Genomic DNA, 16,817 nt, shown 5'->3' on the forward strand with positions numbered 1-16,817 from the left:
GACGTAGTCGAGGATTTGCGTAACTTTCGAGAATTCTCCCAGCCCCACCCCCCTCCCCCCCCCCAGCACCGAGTGATTAGATCAGGCTATGTAAACAAGGAAAAAGTGCTTTATTGCTTTTATAAAATAATCTTAAAAATACACGCGAATCTAAAACATCGCAACTGTGTTTACACACTCTCATCTAAACACACCTATCGACCAATGAGAGCGCGTGTAGTAGCTCAGTTATTTCATTAAAAAATTTCAATACTCGTTTTCCTTTTTTTTCTTTTTTTTTTTTGTAAGATCGAAAGATACTTTCATTCGCCATTCAAAAGCTCATTTGTTGGAAATCGAGCCGTCTTAAACTCAACTATAAGCATGGAGATAATTCCACAAAACGAAATATTTCACCAAGAATAAATAGGCCTCGTTTAGAACAAAATAGCTTTTAATATACCAAAATCGTTGACATATCTATACATATAAATACTTAAATTAACGCATATGAACATTCAACTGAGTCTTGACATAACGCAGAATTATCTTAATTGAGCGATTTTTAAATCGCAGTTAATAAAGTGCAAACGCAAAAAAAGATACAGACCAGGGTCCTCAGGCTGTACACAGTCGAGAGACAAACTTCCTTTCTGGAAAATATTCGAACCAAGATAAATCACTTGATTCGAACACAAAAGCGCTAACGCCTAACCAGGAGCATAGCTTAATTGTATCAGGCTCCGTCCACACTTCACCGGAGGAATTTCAAAATGCAACAATCACAGGTCATTTTGGATTTGTGTTTGTGGAAAACTTGGTCAGGGAGATTAAATGATTATAGTGACGCTAACGTTTTCAAAAAGCTCCGTTTTCAAAATGTTTTCATCCACACTAAAACGCAAAGCCGGTGTACTCAAATTCATCTGGTTTGGAAAGCGTTTTCGAGAAGCTCCGATCCGTTTTCGTGACGGATTTGCGCGGACGGTAGGCCTAACCTTTAGAAATAAAGCTGCGTTTTCAAATTCCTCCGACGTAGGACACTGCATCAGTAAAAGTTTCTATGAACCAAGATATTTTGTCAGCAATCTGCAAACACCTCTGATAGTACTTTCTAGTCAAAAGTAATTTCCAAAAGGTCTGTTGTGTCTCGCTGTGTGAATCGCATGACTCTATTTTAACGCATTTAACCCTAATAAAAATAGACAACGATTCTCATACTGAGATAAAACAGTATGATACAGTGTGCTTGAGAAGATTATAAATAAAACTAAATTAGTACTTAGAGGATCTGAATGGGGCTTACGGAGAACTACAAAGGTAAAAAATATTATTTTACAAATTGACTTCTTCACTATTAAGTGTAAAACTTACAAAGAAAACGAGAACTACCTAGCTCTGCATTCTACATGCACTCGACCCGCGCGGTGGCCTCAAGGTAACCTCGTGGTTGTGTCGCGCGCACCTCGCAGGCGTTCTGCCGTAGTATCACCTGACCGGCAGGCGAACGAAGCTAACTTAACATTCCTCGCAGCTTCCCCGACCTTTCCCCGACCCTCTAAGCGTGCAAATAAATATAAAGAAGCAATTACCGAACAGGACTTGAGAAAATAACAGGAAACCTTAACTACACAAAGTAGTGGATTTTGTCAACAAAAAAATTATTTTCTTCTTGTCGTAGTCGAGTGTTAGACTAAACTTGGTTGACGTTTGCTCCTCCAAGTGACAGCTGGTCTTTAAGCTCGGCCATTTCTAAAGGAGAAAAAAAGAAAACAAAAATACAATCAACAAGACAATTACAGGCGTCGGGACAAGAGCGACTGAACAGCTCGCGAGAATCCATTTCATTCTGAGAAAGTCATGTAGACGAATTTTAACACAATACAAATCGTTGTTCAGAACATTTCAAGTAGGTAATGTCGTATGTAGTAAGTAGAGTGCTGTAGTAGGTAATGTAAAATAACATTTTGTAAGTGATAACTGTAAACTCGGAATTTAGCAAAGTATAAGTCGATTTTAGCATTGTGTTCTAAATTGTAAGTTTTGTCACTTAAGTAACCTGTAATTGTAATGTATTATATACAGGGTAAATAAATTAAAAAAAGAGAACATTTCAAGATTGAATGAAGTTAATCCCTTTGTAAATGAACTCAGTCTTTCGAGCGGAAGACTGAATTTTCACTTGGGAAATTCACAATGGAATTTTAAGAGAAATACCAGCGGAGGTGTAAATCCTTAATTACTCTCGTATTCATGCAATTACATGTACTAATTTATTTCTTGATTCACGACTGAGCGCAGGTTTTCTTGGTTCACTCAGAACAGAATAAGTATATGTTACTGAGACAAAGGATGATGAGCCCGCGAGCCAAACAAGGGGGGTTCTTCCTTATATGGGCCCAAAGCGTATGGTCTTTTAGCCGTTTTGGTTGGAAATAGGGTATCGATTTTGGCCATTTTGGTCATAAATAGGGTACGGTTTTTGCTCTCTAGTCTTGAACTGGGTATGTTTTGTTAGAAGAAGCTACTTTTTCATCATTATTGATAAGACCATCGATAAAAGCCCTTCCCTAGGGAACTAAATATAAGGCAGGTCTGACGTCGAATTTTGGTCGGCTCATAAATAGGGTAGGGGAAATCACAGATTTTTGTCTTAAACAAGGTAAGGGCTTTAAGAAGCGGGCTGCACACCCTCACCCAATTTTTCTGAGAGTACCCTACCCACGAGCCAAAACACTTCACAGCTTTCGACTTAGTGCCAACTGAACTCAGGAGCTCAAGCAGGAAACAGAAATCTTTGTAATTAGTGATCACAGGTTTTCCCGTTACCTTGTTTAAGCACTTGGTTCTCGTGCATAAGCTCCTGATTTCTTGTGGACAGGAACACAGCGTCTTGTATCGCCTCTTCCAGCAGTGTTCGGTAGCGCTGTTCAATGGCTGATTTCTGTTCCTCGAACACTTCTCGGTAGTTGCGAAATGTCTGGAATCAATTGCAAAATAAAAAGAACGGTTTCACTTGAGTATCTAAAAGTAACTGGTTTTATACAAGACGTACTCCTTTATCACTTTATCACTTGGCATTTGTTAATCGTTTAACTGAGCCTATTGGCATTACCATCGACCTATGTTCTTAAACAAAAAAAACTGACTTTCTCTTTCCTTGCTCCATCTAGGAGTACAGATGGCGGCCAACAAAGAAGTCAAAAAACGCCCCCTCCCCTGCTCTCTCGTTACCCTACTTTCTCCTCCCTCCACGTCATCCTACTATCCTAACTCACCTGGAAGTGTTGTAGTTGTTGAATTTCCAGTTCTTCCTTATGTCTCTTGTAAGCCTCTTCCAAGTCTGCCTTTAAGCGCTTTTTCTCCTCTGTTATCGATTGAATCTACAGCAATACGGGCATAAAAGCAATTACAGCTAACACATACGTTGTTTGACGCATTTCCGTTCCTATATATTTTATCAGTTGAAGACAACTACAACGACAAAGTGCGCAATTTTTCTTTCCTGATTTGTCACCCGAGTTCAGTAGAACAACACTCTTCAACGGTTCCTGAATCTAACAAACATGTATTCAACTTCCTTTCTCAGCTTTTGGCGAACAGATTAAGTACCAGAAGGCGCTACAGGTCACTGAAGCATAGACAGCCATCTTAGCCTGTGAACAGGCTCCGGCTGGAAGGGTCTGACCGCAGCTAGAAGGGCCGAAAAGGAACTACTACAATGCTGACGGTAAAGTGCCCGAGGGGGAATGAGGTCGGGGTTCGACTCGCGAACCTGATCACAGGCTAGGCCAGTCTTGGCGCTTTGTTTTCGAGATTTGCAGAAACGTTTCTCACCCGCAGTGACATAACAGTTCGCTCAGCTTTCAACTCAACCAGTTCCATTTCCAGTTTGATGGCCTGTTCAGTGCTGTACTGAGCACCCTCTGCAGCCTTCAACTGCAAGAAATATTTAAAAGTTACATGAATCGTCAATAAAGCATACAGCATACAGCAAACAGAGTGTTAAATTGAATTTCTACATAAACTGGGTATCTTCACTTTTCAGCAAAACAAGACGAGCGGTTTATTTCTCACTGTGAAGTAATCCGTACTATTTCAAACTTTCATGTATGGTTTACGCTTTTTCATCTTTTTCAGCGTGTTAATTCCCACGGTCTGCAGGATCGTGCCTTAATTTAGTGAGCTTAACGGCAATGAGAACGTCGCCAAACAAAAGGTTTAATGAGTAGAACAATGGCTGTGCACGTGCGTTATAAATCTTTGTACATTTCAAGTCGTAACCTCATTTAGAAGGTTCACCTCGCACTGGGATTGTACGTTCGTCACCAGTGCCCACCTTATGTTGCAATAGGGAGTTTACGAAACCACGACGCCGACGCCGAGGACAACGTTGATTAAAAAATGAATTCATATTTTACCTACGAATCTCGCGATACTCTTAAGTCATTTACTTTGTTTATCACTGTCAAAACTATCGCAAAACTAAATCCGGAACATAGCGATAAATTTGAAGTAAAAATTTAAAAAATTAGCCGTCGTGGTTCACGTTCTCCAGACAACGCAAAATTTGGTCATTTCACGTTGTTGTTTTGCAGAGGACGGCAAAGAAATGTACCAAGAATTATAACGCACGTGCACAGCCATTGTACTGCTCATTAATTCTTTTGTTCAGTGATGTTCCCGTTGCCGTTGCCGCCGTGGTTTCGTAAACTCCCCTTTATCCATTGAACTGTGATTAATGATCGGAAAGGATTGTTGTTTTCTGTCTGTCTTGGAGATTAAAAATTTCACACTCACTTAATCTGTTTCCTACTTACCTGCAGCTCAGCCTTTTCCTGCTCCACCTCCATTTTAACGCGATCCACTTCATCTGCCAACGTAAGAGCGTTCTCTTTCTCATGTTTCTCGCGCCGTTCGCTCTGAGAAAAAAAACAACACAAAGCACAAAATGTTTTATTCATCGTTTTACCATTGATGAGCCAACAACTCCGAGAAAAGAAAATACTGAAGACCTACCTCTATTCTGTATCTCAGTTCCGCATTTCCTTTCAAAAAGGTGGTTTGCGACTTGGCCTCCTGTGAAATAAAATAAAGACAATGTCACATTCATCGAAAACCGGATTTCTCCAGACAGTGTCGAATGGTTTTGGTTTATTTCGAAATCTGCGGTTGAAATTGGCTGCTCTGTGGTGGATGTCAATACGGGATACTCCGTTTAAAAAATTAACAGAAGTCAGCCTTTGTCAGCGTTTGTCTTGACACTTAACTTCAGTTTTTGTGGCAACGAATTGGCGGATTAGCATCTTATCCTGGGTGGGGTAGGGTGGGGCGTCTCTCCAGTTACTGAACGTAAAGTTGACTAACCTCTTTTTCGGCTTTCTGTTTTTCCTGCACATCTTTCAGCTTGTGTTTAATCTTCTTCAGCTCATCATTTTCACCCTTGAGTTTCTCCTTCAAGTCGTGTATAGCGGCTACTCTGGCCTTGTTCTCTTCCTCGCTACTCTTGCCTTAAAAATCACAACATAAACAGCTTAGCCACAACTAGTGGATAATGACCAAAAATGCTAAATATAAGGGGTGGTGAGTGGTAAATGCGAGACTTTGCAAGAAGGTGAGACTAGCGTTTTTCGTTCTCAGTCGGACACATTTTGACTCCTTCAATTGCAAGACCGAGACTTCAAAGTGTTTAAAATTTCCGTAGACATATACTCTTGACTCCATCCAGGATTATTCAGGCGTTTCTTCAACCACTGACGTCATTACAAGGCTGAATACCTTCCGTGGTGCTAACAATGAATTTATTTCTTCAGGTAATGCGGTGAAAATCGTTTCCTTTAGCTTCGTTTTCTTACCAGATTCAGCCATCTTGGAGTAATCAGCAATCTTTGATTGCAATTCATCTTTCAGTTCATCCACAAGTTTTCGCTTCTCTTTGAACTCAGCCGTCAGCTAAAAACGAGAATCAATTGAATCAAACTACAGTTATCCTAACTTGTATGATTTCGAAAAACTCTAACGCGTCCGAGAAAGCCCGACCGTAATGGTTTAACGTTGTAAAAATAAAACTATTCGACAAATGACAGGATCCTATGTGGAAGTAAGAATGATTAACCACGCCAAAGAAGGAAATGAATCACGACGCAGACAATCTGAGGGTAGACTGATTTTGCAAATCCTTTGAAGGGTAGTATTTAGCTCGTATTGACTTATATTAGACACGCACTATATTAGAGTCGTTAAGAAATCTCATTCTCTATATATTTGAAGTTCCGGTAGTTTAACACATTCCATAAAATGTTTTAAAAGAAGAAAAATCTACTGTTTATTACATTTGTATGAAAAAAGCAAGTTCAGCAGCCATAGGCCTTCTAAACAAACACCAAGTGTCCGTGTTGAGAAACCGCTCGTTAAACCACGCAAAAAAGACGGGAAAAATAGGCGAGAAAACGCAGCAGGTGGCCATGTTATCTCCATCAGTTGGTACACATACAGCTGGAATATACATGCAATTGTCTCTTTTCTCACCTGATCTTTCTCTTTCTGTAGGGCCATCAGTTTTTCTTGTACTTCTTTGTTATCTCTTTTCGTGCTGTCCATGACCCAGTCCAAAATACCCTGACAACAAAATCAACAAATTTTACCTCAAAGTCTTGTCACACCATGTCATTTTACGTGAAACTTCAGTGGCGGAGGTTAAACCGAGCACGTACGTTTCAGCATGAAATAGTTCATCTTGTTTTGTAACCTTCCCCGAATTGAGAGGCAGGTTGACTTTGCAAGAAAATGTCTCAAAACCCGGACATGGTAAATCTTGGTGAAACGAAAAGTCACGAAAGTCTAGTTAAACTCAAACAAACTTCTAAACTACATCCCAATCATCACTCAAATGACTGAATGGGGGTAATTCAGCAATAATGATTAAATTCAAAGGTCACCTTGTTAGCCAACGTTATTCTTCGTTCTTCATCGTAATGCTCCGACAATCTCTCTCTTTCTTCCCAAGTTTGCCGTTTAGCTGTCTGAAGATCTTTTATAAGCTCCTGGTTCACAACAAATAAATACTCCTATACTTATTACGTTATTGAAGAAAACTCCTCAAACATGTCAAAATCTATCAGCCACCAGAGCGGTTTTCTGTTGAGTGTCGAAAGGTATCAGGCAATTACTTTGGTTTTGGTTTTACTACGGTTTGAGATTAGTCGAGTAGTCTAATTGGCAAGTAATTGGTTTGGTTTTGGTTTTAAGACACTCAATTTAAAACTGTTCTATTCAGTTACAAATTAAATGCGTCATCAGTAACAACTGGACAAATATTGGGAAATGACGAAAGAACGAAGAACTTTCTCCCAAGTTTACAATTTCAAAGAGGTAAAGACCCACTCCACAAAGCTTCTGACAAAACTACTTTACCTCCATCTGTAGCACATCATCTTTGCTTGTTCCTCCAGTTCTGCCAGAAGTCGCTAGCTTCTCTCGTAAGCGTGCTATCTCGTCCCTCAAATCCTGAATAATTTTAGTGTTCTCTATCTGTGGGTTTTTACAAGGTAGCCTTCATTCAGTAAAGTGAGTCAATGCTAATAAGGTAGCATCTATATACAAGCCCTTGCGGGGGGGGGGGGGTACTCCCAGAAAAATTGGGTGGGGGTATGCAGCCAGCTTCCCAAAACCCTTACCCTATTTATGACCAAAATCTGCGATTTTCCCTACCCTATTTATGACCTGACCATAAATTCGAAATCCTATTGGGGCTGCACATACCTATGTAGCCCATGTAAGGGTGTACCCCACCGGGATACAAGCGTATACTACACAGAGTTCAACATCTCCACAAGGCCGATACGTAGAGAAAGAATTAACTATCCGTTGGCTAGAGGTGGTCTTTTCTGGAACGTTTAAGTGTAGACGTTCTCAGTGAATGTATCAATGGGCGGCATGGGCACTTATAAAACCCTGGCTGTTGTAAAGCGCTGAGCAGTGTCAGGATGAAAATATCATTTGGTCAAGGGGCAGTCACCTACATCTACATGTACATAACTTACGTTGGAAATGGTGGTGTACTAAAGTTTGCTACAGTTTTGAGGGAGTAAAACAGCCTGACGTTTCGAACTTTTAGCACTTTTGTCAATCGTTCTAAATTGTTTTTCCTTCTTTCTCTAAAACTAATTTTCAATAGCTGTTTTGTCTTGTGCATTTAATTTTGCGGCGAAAGTAACTAAAAACGCACAAGAGCACACGCCATTATTAAACAAGAGCAGGTCTGCTAATGCAGGCAACTAAACAATGTAGAGGCAATGAAAGCCCACATCATGGTACCTCATTTCTCTTCACAGCATTTTCAATTAGTTTTGCTTTATTTCCACACTGCATTGATGCCAGTGTCTCGTCATAATCAGAGTCTGCAGAAGATAAAATCAAAGGACAGCTCCAAGTTGAAAACGTTAAGTCTCCCTATTTACCACGAGACATTTCTTTTAATCTTAGGTCTGTGAATTTAGACAGAACTTCAATCAAGCAATGTCTGCACACGAGCCAAGTGGCCCATCAGGCTGGGGCTTATCTGTGGTTTCTGTGGCATCAAGTGACTAGGAGTATTTCTACTCCCCCCTGGGTGAGATGCTAGTCCATTGCAGGGTCACCCCCCAGCATTAAACTCGCTAGTACCCATTTATACACCTGGCTGGAGAGAGGTACTGTGAGAGTGAAGCGTTTTTCCCAAGAACACGAGGCAATGTCCTTGGCCAGGGTTCGAACTTGAACCACTCAATCCAGAGGTAAGTGCTCTAACCACAAGCACCAACCACGCCTCCACACATCAACCAGAGTGTCGCCAAATTCCCTAACTGTAGTGTGTGCATCCGTCTCCTCTCCATGTTGATGACTTTCTATATTTTCCTAACCTAATTTCTTGATGATGTATTAATATTGCAAGGAGAAATTAGGTGTACAATAAGTAGAAGTTTTTGTACCTGCTGGCGACACAGTCATGATCATGGCTGTACATGCACTGCCACCAAGTGAATCCTAAAACAACAACACAGTGCTTGCTAAAGAGTAATTTCTAAAAGCAAAAATTATTAAAGACAGAACAAAAAAGATGTGCACACGAGTTTGGTTACACTGACAAAAATGATCATTAGTGGGACTGTGGGATCCCAAAAATATAGCAGAGTGACACAATTACCAGCTGTTATTGTTGTTTTGTTGTTGTTATTGTTGTTGTTGTTTTGTTGTCGCTGTTGTTGTTGATAAAGATGAAGAGCAGGAAATGATTTACATAAGCACCTCAAAGTTCTACCAAACTCTCTCACAGAGTATTTGTATGTTTAACTTAGCCTAATGTAAGTTCAAAGTGGTGGTTGCCTATTTCTGTTATAACAATAGTTGCAGTTACAAGAGTGATGTGATAGAATTCATGCCAGTGCAAACTAGGATCTGAAGAAAAACCGGCAAGCGAAAAGACCCAAAAAAGGGCAACCTTTTAAACAAGTAACAGAAGAATAAACTCACTGTTGACAAAGTCAGTGGAAATTCCTTGTGGTCAGAGAGACAAATGCAGAAAAAACCTAGCTACCATGTTTAACTAAAGCACATAAACATTATAGTCACCTGCAATATTCTAGTTAGTTTTGAGTCTCTGTACGGGATATGGCCTTCCTTTTTCTTGGGATCTGCTAAAGCAGTGACAACAGCATTCAGAGCACTGATCCTAAAAAGAGACAAATTTTGTCAACAAATCCCCACAATGGAAAGACAAGTTCGAATTATTCCAGTCTACACAATAAACAATTTGTCTTTTCTAATCAGATATTCACTGGAATGAAAGCCTTGACAATACATGCACACAGTGAGTGCAGCAGAAAATTGAGAAAGAAACAAATTTGCCACTAATGCCCCTTCAAATGCTCATAAACATTCCATGCTGCCACTCAGTTAAAAACAACATCGTAACTCACCCTTTGTTTATGAAAGCACCTTCGCTTTGAATGTTAAGGTCAACTCCCTCCATGTGCTCAGATCCTAAACATAGCAAAAAAGACCATTAAAAATCTTTCTCACTGCTCATTCCTTGCTAAGCCAGCATTTATTTCCTATTTCTGCAGCACAAAGAGGGATTAACATGAACGGAGTCCTAGGTCAGTAAAACCCTGTCTATTAGAGTCACATTCAGCACAAATAAGTCTTGTAAGAACTATGGATGATAAAAAATGAAAAGAGCTTTATTTAAAGACCTACAATCCCCATGTCATGTAGATGAACTGAAAGACAGTATCAACAGTTTAACAGCTGGGCTGTGTATTTATAATAAGGATGCAAATGCCAGTGCGGAAAAATTAGAGGAGAAAGGACTAACAACAAGGAGGGGAAATATAAACAGAACATCTTCCCTTTTAGTAGAGAGGGATGGACCTGCAATGGACAGCACCTGTCTCACTTGCCATAGTAAGTGACTAAAAGAATTTCTCCTCCCCCCTGGATGGGATGCTAGTCCATCACTAGGTTACCCCAAGAATTAAATCTGCCAGTAGCCTCTAATTCATCTGGTGGAGTTAGGCACTGCGGTAGTACATGTAATATTAGCATGTGTACCTTGCCCAAGAACCCTACACAATGTTCCCAGCCTGGACTTGAAACCAAGCCTCACACCCTTGCACATTAACCATTAGACAAATGTACTTCTTCACAGAAGGGCCTGTAAGTGGGTATTATAACCAGGGCCAGGTTGTTCAAACCCTGATTAAGCTAACCCAGGATTAGAGAGAATTCTGATTTCAGTTTTGTAACTTTTGGGTACTGTTTCCTGTTTATATTGTTTGTTCTACAGGTTTGAGTTTGAAAAATCTCAAAGTACACAGGACATAAGCAATGAAAAATATTTTATAGAAAGAAAATGGATACTTCAGTTAACTGTTAATCCTGGGTTAGCCTTAACTGGCTTTGAAAAACACGGCCCAGGATTTTATATTTTTCAACAACAGTACTTTAAATTACAAGTCAGTTAGTTATTGACCTCTGGTTAGATTATTGTTTCTTATACTGTACGCACCTGCCATATCAATCAAGGTTATCTTTGATCTAATTCCTTTTACAGTTGATCCACCATTACTCTTCTGCTCAACATGGATGGTAAAAACACAGTCTGATCTGTGAAGTAAATCACAAATGCCATCATCAATAATCACATTTTTATCAAATGAATATTAATGGGAACTACATGTTTGCTCTACCCTCTAAAGAAAACAGAGTTCAATTCCAAACCTTTGAACAACCACATTATACTATCTGGGATCAGCCTAGAGGGAGAGTTTATTAGACTACCAGCTCATGACCTACACCTATGTTCTCTTGTGCCCTCTTGTCAAATTTAAACCTGATTAATAGTAAATGTATGGAAGTTAGGGTCAATTCAAGACATTTCAAATATTTGACATACAAGCAAATGATGCCAACTTTTGCATATTCTCAAGTTGTTTGACACCATGCTGGTGATAGTCAACAGGAATTCTGCACAAATTATACATTCCCTTTCTTCAACCCTCATCAACTGTTGTTTTCATTAGAGTAAGAAGGCCTTTACAATGGTACCTTGATCCACCCGAGTTCTTGTCAACAGATGCCATTTTTCTCACTCTGTTTCCTTGTTCAAAGAGACGAACAATGTCTTCACTATTCTGAACAACAAGCTCAGCGAGACCTTCAACAAAACTGCAGAAAGAAAGGAGCTGTTTACGTTTCATGCCTACAATACACATGTAAGTAAAACTATATACCGGTAACTCTGATCAGGATCACTTCTTAAGACAGATGACTGGCAGTACAAATTAACAAATTTCCACTTGTCACAACACTTTGAACACAATCATCCCTGTCCTTAATTATCATAATAATTATTATTTATGATTAATTGTTACAAACTCTTACATTCCTAGTTGTGGATGCTGTCTGACCCTGAGATCTTGTCCAGTTGGGTTCAGAAGGTCATGAATCATTTCTTGATAAATCTATAAATCATTATTGAAAGAATTTAATTTAGTAACAGTCGAACAATTTTCATGTCAGGTACTGGTAATCCAAACATTGCCAGCATTTCCTACCTCATAAAATGAAACTGTGACAAAGAACTGTTTGCTTGGGGGAGCTTCATCAATGTGCTTGAACAGAGCTTGATTTAACTAAAAGGCACCAACACAAAAACATTTAATAAAAGCTACTAACAGAGAATCAGTTGACCTTCAACCTTTAACTTTCAAGAAGTATCATAAGATCAATCTGGTCACATTTTCAATTCGGCAACTGTGAAAGTTAAAATATTGACACCAGACAACTAACAGAACTGGAGTCAGCTATTTCACACTATGTTAACTTCAAAATGAAAAAAACAGAGCTCTGATCTTAGAAAAATTTCGAGGAGCCCAAAGGTTTCTAACCATGAAATCCTGGGTGCCCAGCACTTAAACTTATATAAAAAAAGTGAGTTGTTCCAGTTGTTTTAGGTCAAAAGTTAGTCACCTGTGGCACCTGGGCACTTCTAGAGCACAGCCCTGAAAAAAGTTTGGAAACTGGCCCCATCAATGCTACTCAGTGCAGCACCTGGAACCAGCTTCATTTGGAGGATACCTATTTGCTAATATTACCGCTGTCGACCGTGTACAAATGACCCACTGACTGATTGACTGACTGTCTGACTGACCATCAGAATGATTGACTGGTTAGCTATTGGAATGCCCTACCAGCAAACCAACCAAATGACTCACACTGTGTATGCTTCACTTTCTTTTACTTTAATTTATAGATACACCAAAACATCTGATCAAATTATTCTGATTCAACCTCCTTTCAGTCTAGTGTCTGTGTTTACATGTACAGTACTTAATAAATAAAGGACTTCACTGTGAGTAATGAGAAAGCCTTACCAGAGGAATAATACCTGGCTCCTCTTCAGTTCCCATCATGGTGTACGTTTTACCTGTTCCAGTCTATTGGCAAATAAAATAATCAGTTTCTCATCAATAATTAATATGAAACTGATATAAAAGCTATAAAGTGGCAGGCAAGTAGATCACTTAGTCAGCATTCTGAACTGAAACAAAACCAAAAACACTCTTTACAAGTGTCACCAGTGATGAGACTGCTCCAATTACTGTATTGTAATGCCAAGTAACCACATGTAAGTATGTCTGTGGGCCATTTCCTTTATCAATCTCAAGTTACGTTGATAATACAAAGCTGATAAAAGTCGTACAGGGAGATATAGTACCTTGGTATGGACATCACAGTCAGTAGTTTCTGTGGAAACTGTCAAGACAATAAATTTCATACCTGTCCATAGGCACAAAGGGTTGCATTATAACCATCCAGAGCTTTCTTCAATAATGGGGAACCCAGGTCATAAAATATTTGCTCCTGAGATTAAAAATATTTATCATTATTTTATACATCAATGATTAAACCAAGCATAATGATTATGAATCATGGTATTAAATTAATAAAAATGAAATCTAAAATTATAAAATCCTGAGATAACAGTCTGTAATCATGTGATAAAATAACCATGAAGTTGCCGTCAAATATAAACAATTAACTTTAAAATGTTCAGTTTTACTGAATATAACAGCTGATACATGTAATAGTGGTACTCAGTGTGCTAATTAAAAATGCCTAATATCAAATATAAAATATTTCAAAATATTACTTACTGTTTTGGTGTCCCAAAAGTAACTATGATCAAAACTAAAGGTATGCTCCTGTGAGAACATAAATTCAAAGATGAATGCCACATTTCTAAAACCACAAAGTTATTGTAACTAGAAAATGTTTTCTTTTTTTTATGTGGCTAAATATCATTTAGGCAAGGTTAAACTCGAGCAAATGCAGCCAGCTAATGTGTCCATCCAGCTAATATCATTTAGGCAAGTTAAATATGAGCTTATGCAGCCAGCGGTTTCCCCGTTTGGGAGTATGTGACCTGTGGGGCAGCCTTCAGGGATTTTGCAGGGGTTTATGGTTCATTGCATAATTGTTGTAGTGTATTCTGCTGATTGTTGCGGATCAGTTGCACTGCTTTGCTCACGAATCATTGCAGATTCTTGCATCCTCTCCTCCCTCCCGTTTTGTTCTTGGTCAGGGTAAGTATTCTTCAGGTAAGTAGTTTCCACTGAATTTCTTTCAGTGTGACGGTGCCGGTTAGTGGATGCTCATTGGGTGGCTCCTGCTTTCCAGGGTTGCCATGGATACCTCCTAGCGGCTTATGGCTTTGGCACCCCACTAACCTTTAAGGCACCAGCTCCCAAACTCATCTATTTGTGATGAGTTTAATTTTACAAAAAATTGTAAATAACATGGCTTACATGTCATGAGATTCTGTTAGAGAGCCTAGATGGGTTTTTATTATATGGCTATCTCTGTGAGCAGGCAAGATGAACCGAATACTGCGCTGTGATCAGCTACCCAAACAGCCAACATGGCACTATCTTGCCTGCTCGGGACTACCCGCTGTGTCCTGAAAGAAAAATTTTCCCGAAAGCCATATAATAAATTCGTTATTGACCAAGGCGTAATTCTTTTTTTAGAGTTTATGGAAAACACGCAAAAAAAAAGATCTTGTCCAATATCCAGCCATCTTGACCTCAAGCTTGGTCAATAACCCATATATATGGGCCACTCTGAAAAACACTGTCCAGACAAAACACATTTTAAGTGCACATGTTTCAAAACTTTCACCAATACATTTTCAGTCTTCTAACATGGTACACTATATAATAAAGGTTGGGCAGGTTGGATGAGAAAATATGTGGCTCCCAATTATTTTACACAGACCTTGCTGTGCTCAGTCTGTGCGTGCCATGATCTCAAGCCAAATATTTCCTCATTTGACCCTCTCATTCGCTCAATTAGATCATAATAAGAGCTTGCCAAGTTCCTATAATACTTCTCTTAATCTTATCATTCAGCTAATTTACATCTTGCCCCTTACCTTTGTATTTGTACCAGGGTGTGGATTGTGAATGACTGTTTTTTCAGCACTCATTTTAACCACCCTTGTGGCCGCCTTTCCCTTCTCGCCCTCTGCAAAATGAAATGATTGGGGGGGGGGGGGGATCACTAATCAGTGCCATGTCATGTCAGTCATCAAGGTCCTAAGATTTTTACTACATTCTTTGAACTGCTCAGATACTACTCTGTAGCTACATGCACAGTACATCATCAATTAACCCTTCCCTCACCTCTGCCTTTTGTTACCAGAAGGGGGGGAGGGAGAGGAGAGGAACAGTCAAACTCCTATTCAGGTGCACTAGACTATGAGCAGTCTAGCGCCCAGGGGTGTTATTCCATGTTGAAAGTGTTAGGGGGGTGCAATTTGAAACGTATGCTCTCGTTATTTTTGTAGCCATTTTCAAATCACAACAATGTGGTTGCTCACAAGTAGTATACAGCTTAAGAAGTGAACTGTATCTATCTAATTGACCATCTATCTGTTAGAGAAACCACAACTTAAATATCAGTTATCCCTTCAGATTTTCAAGTTTTGATTTATGCCTCCATTCAAATAGCCTGTAAGCAGACTTTCGAGTTAAAATGTCACTGCCACCTTAAATCTGGAGTACCCCTCTACATACAAAACACAAAACTCAAAACTTCAAAACTCAACAGTGTGGTACCCTGCAAGTAGAGTCTCCTTCGATCTTCCTAGACAAATTCCCGATTTGTCTAGGGAGATCGAAGGAGACTCTGCTCGCAGGGTACTGTATAACAATGTGGTTGCTCACTAGTAGTAGCTTAATGGGTGAACTGTTCCCCTGGAGCGAGAAGAATGCTCACAGTCTAGATAGATATAGATATAGGGTTTAAAACAACTTATTACTACAGACCATTTCTGTGGTCCCTGTGGTGTTTTCATTAACAAGGTTTGAGTATATATAAATAATTAATAGTCTAATAGTCTGGAGAAGTAAGCAATCATAAGTGCTGCTGTTCAATGATATATTAAGCGTACCACTATGCATGAAATATAGCTAGCCCTTATATTTCCCTCCTTTTCAAAAATACATAGATATCAATCTAACTGATAAGGCGATTCTACGCAGTAGAAGACAAAGCTGAGATAACGCGGATAAAAAAAGTTCTTTGGTGAAATTTAAGCATGCAGATCAGGCCATGCATATTGTCACAGCCAGCTAAAAACTCCATCTTAATTCACAATTTTTTTTTTGTTTAAAATAAAGTTAAGTTTATACTTAATATAACAGTATCTAAAAGTAGACATATACAGTTCCACACAGTTCAGATTACTAACATAGCTACATCAGAATAATCAACGTAAAAATTAGATACTCGAAGCTCACCATTGAACGGCCGGCAACGAGCTGCAACCTTGACGTTCGTGTCTCCAGAAGTCTTCATGAGAGAAAAGTGAGGATTAAAACGATACCTTAGAGGAAAATTACAGAAATTGCACAAACCATCCAGTTACCATTTTTGTATTTCTCGCGTAACACAGGAATTCAGCGAACCGCTAATCGGCCATGTTGATCTTCTCAACAGGAACGCGTGACGTCACGGTCAAAACATAGCAACATAACGTAAACAGCCTGGGAACTTGGGGCGCCCTCGGCGGGAAAAAACCATGTTTCTTGGTGTTTTAATACAATTTAATTGTCGCACCTATGTGATTCTTATTATCATTATTATTTACCTTGATCTAAATTGGTGTGCTTACCAAGTATAAAGAATTTTTCTCTCTAATTTTCTGTTCTCGACTTTCTAGAAAACATCGGCTTTAGAGGTGGTTTTAAAATTCTTTCACCTCAATTTCAGAGAAAGGTCTAAATTTTAACTCT

The 16,817-nt window shown here is 39.2% G+C and overlaps 1 protein-coding gene across 2 annotated transcripts; it reads right to left on the minus strand.

Annotated features, from left to right (window-relative positions):
- Positions 1-415: 415 nt before the first annotated feature.
- LOC110056494 (kinesin-like protein KIF13A) lies at positions 416-16,549 on the minus strand. Of its 2 annotated transcripts, XM_020762982.2 has the most exons (25): positions 16,451-16,549; positions 16,323-16,374; positions 14,954-15,045; positions 13,677-13,724; positions 13,300-13,383; positions 12,894-12,956; positions 12,075-12,152; positions 11,902-11,981; positions 11,566-11,685; positions 11,027-11,124; positions 9,936-9,999; positions 9,589-9,688; positions 8,949-9,003; positions 8,296-8,378; positions 7,393-7,509; positions 6,918-7,022; positions 6,508-6,597; positions 5,835-5,931; positions 5,347-5,489; positions 4,999-5,058; positions 4,800-4,901; positions 3,817-3,918; positions 3,258-3,362; positions 2,809-2,959; positions 416-1,731 (listed from the first exon to the last, which is right to left on the minus strand). In XM_020762982.2, exons 1-25 carry the CDS (start codon positions 16,451-16,453, stop codon positions 1,673-1,675), a joined length of 2,151 nt encoding a protein of 716 aa, XP_020618641.2. In that variant the 5' UTR covers positions 16,454-16,549; the 3' UTR covers positions 416-1,672. The 2 variants fall into 2 exon arrangements, with proteins under 2 accessions (XP_020618641.2, XP_020618640.2); XM_020762981.2 differs by lacking the exon at positions 16,451-16,549 and having other exon boundaries at positions 16,323-16,380.
- Positions 16,550-16,817: the final 268 nt, after the last annotated feature.

Source organism: Orbicella faveolata, unplaced genomic scaffold, assembly GCF_042242905.1.
Source record: "Orbicella faveolata isolate gen_17 unplaced genomic scaffold, um_ofav_v1 contig_35, whole genome shotgun sequence".
Classification (NCBI taxonomy): domain Eukaryota; kingdom Metazoa; phylum Cnidaria; class Anthozoa; order Scleractinia; family Merulinidae; genus Orbicella; species Orbicella faveolata.

Excerpts from the sequence above, each read along its gene's own strand:
- LOC110056494 (XM_020762981.2), bottom strand. The coding sequence starts at position 16,380 with ATGAAGACTTCTGGAGACACGAACGTCAAGGTTGCAGCTCGTTGCCGG. Across the intron at positions 13,725-14,953 it reads ACCCTGGTACAAATACAAAG|GAGCATACCTTTAGTTTTGA; the intron begins GTAAGGGGCAAG and ends ATGTTCTCACAG. Across the intron at positions 5,490-5,834 it reads CTCCAAGATGGCTGAATCTG|GCAAGAGTAGCGAGGAAGAG; the intron begins GTAAGAAAACGA and ends GTGATTTTTAAG.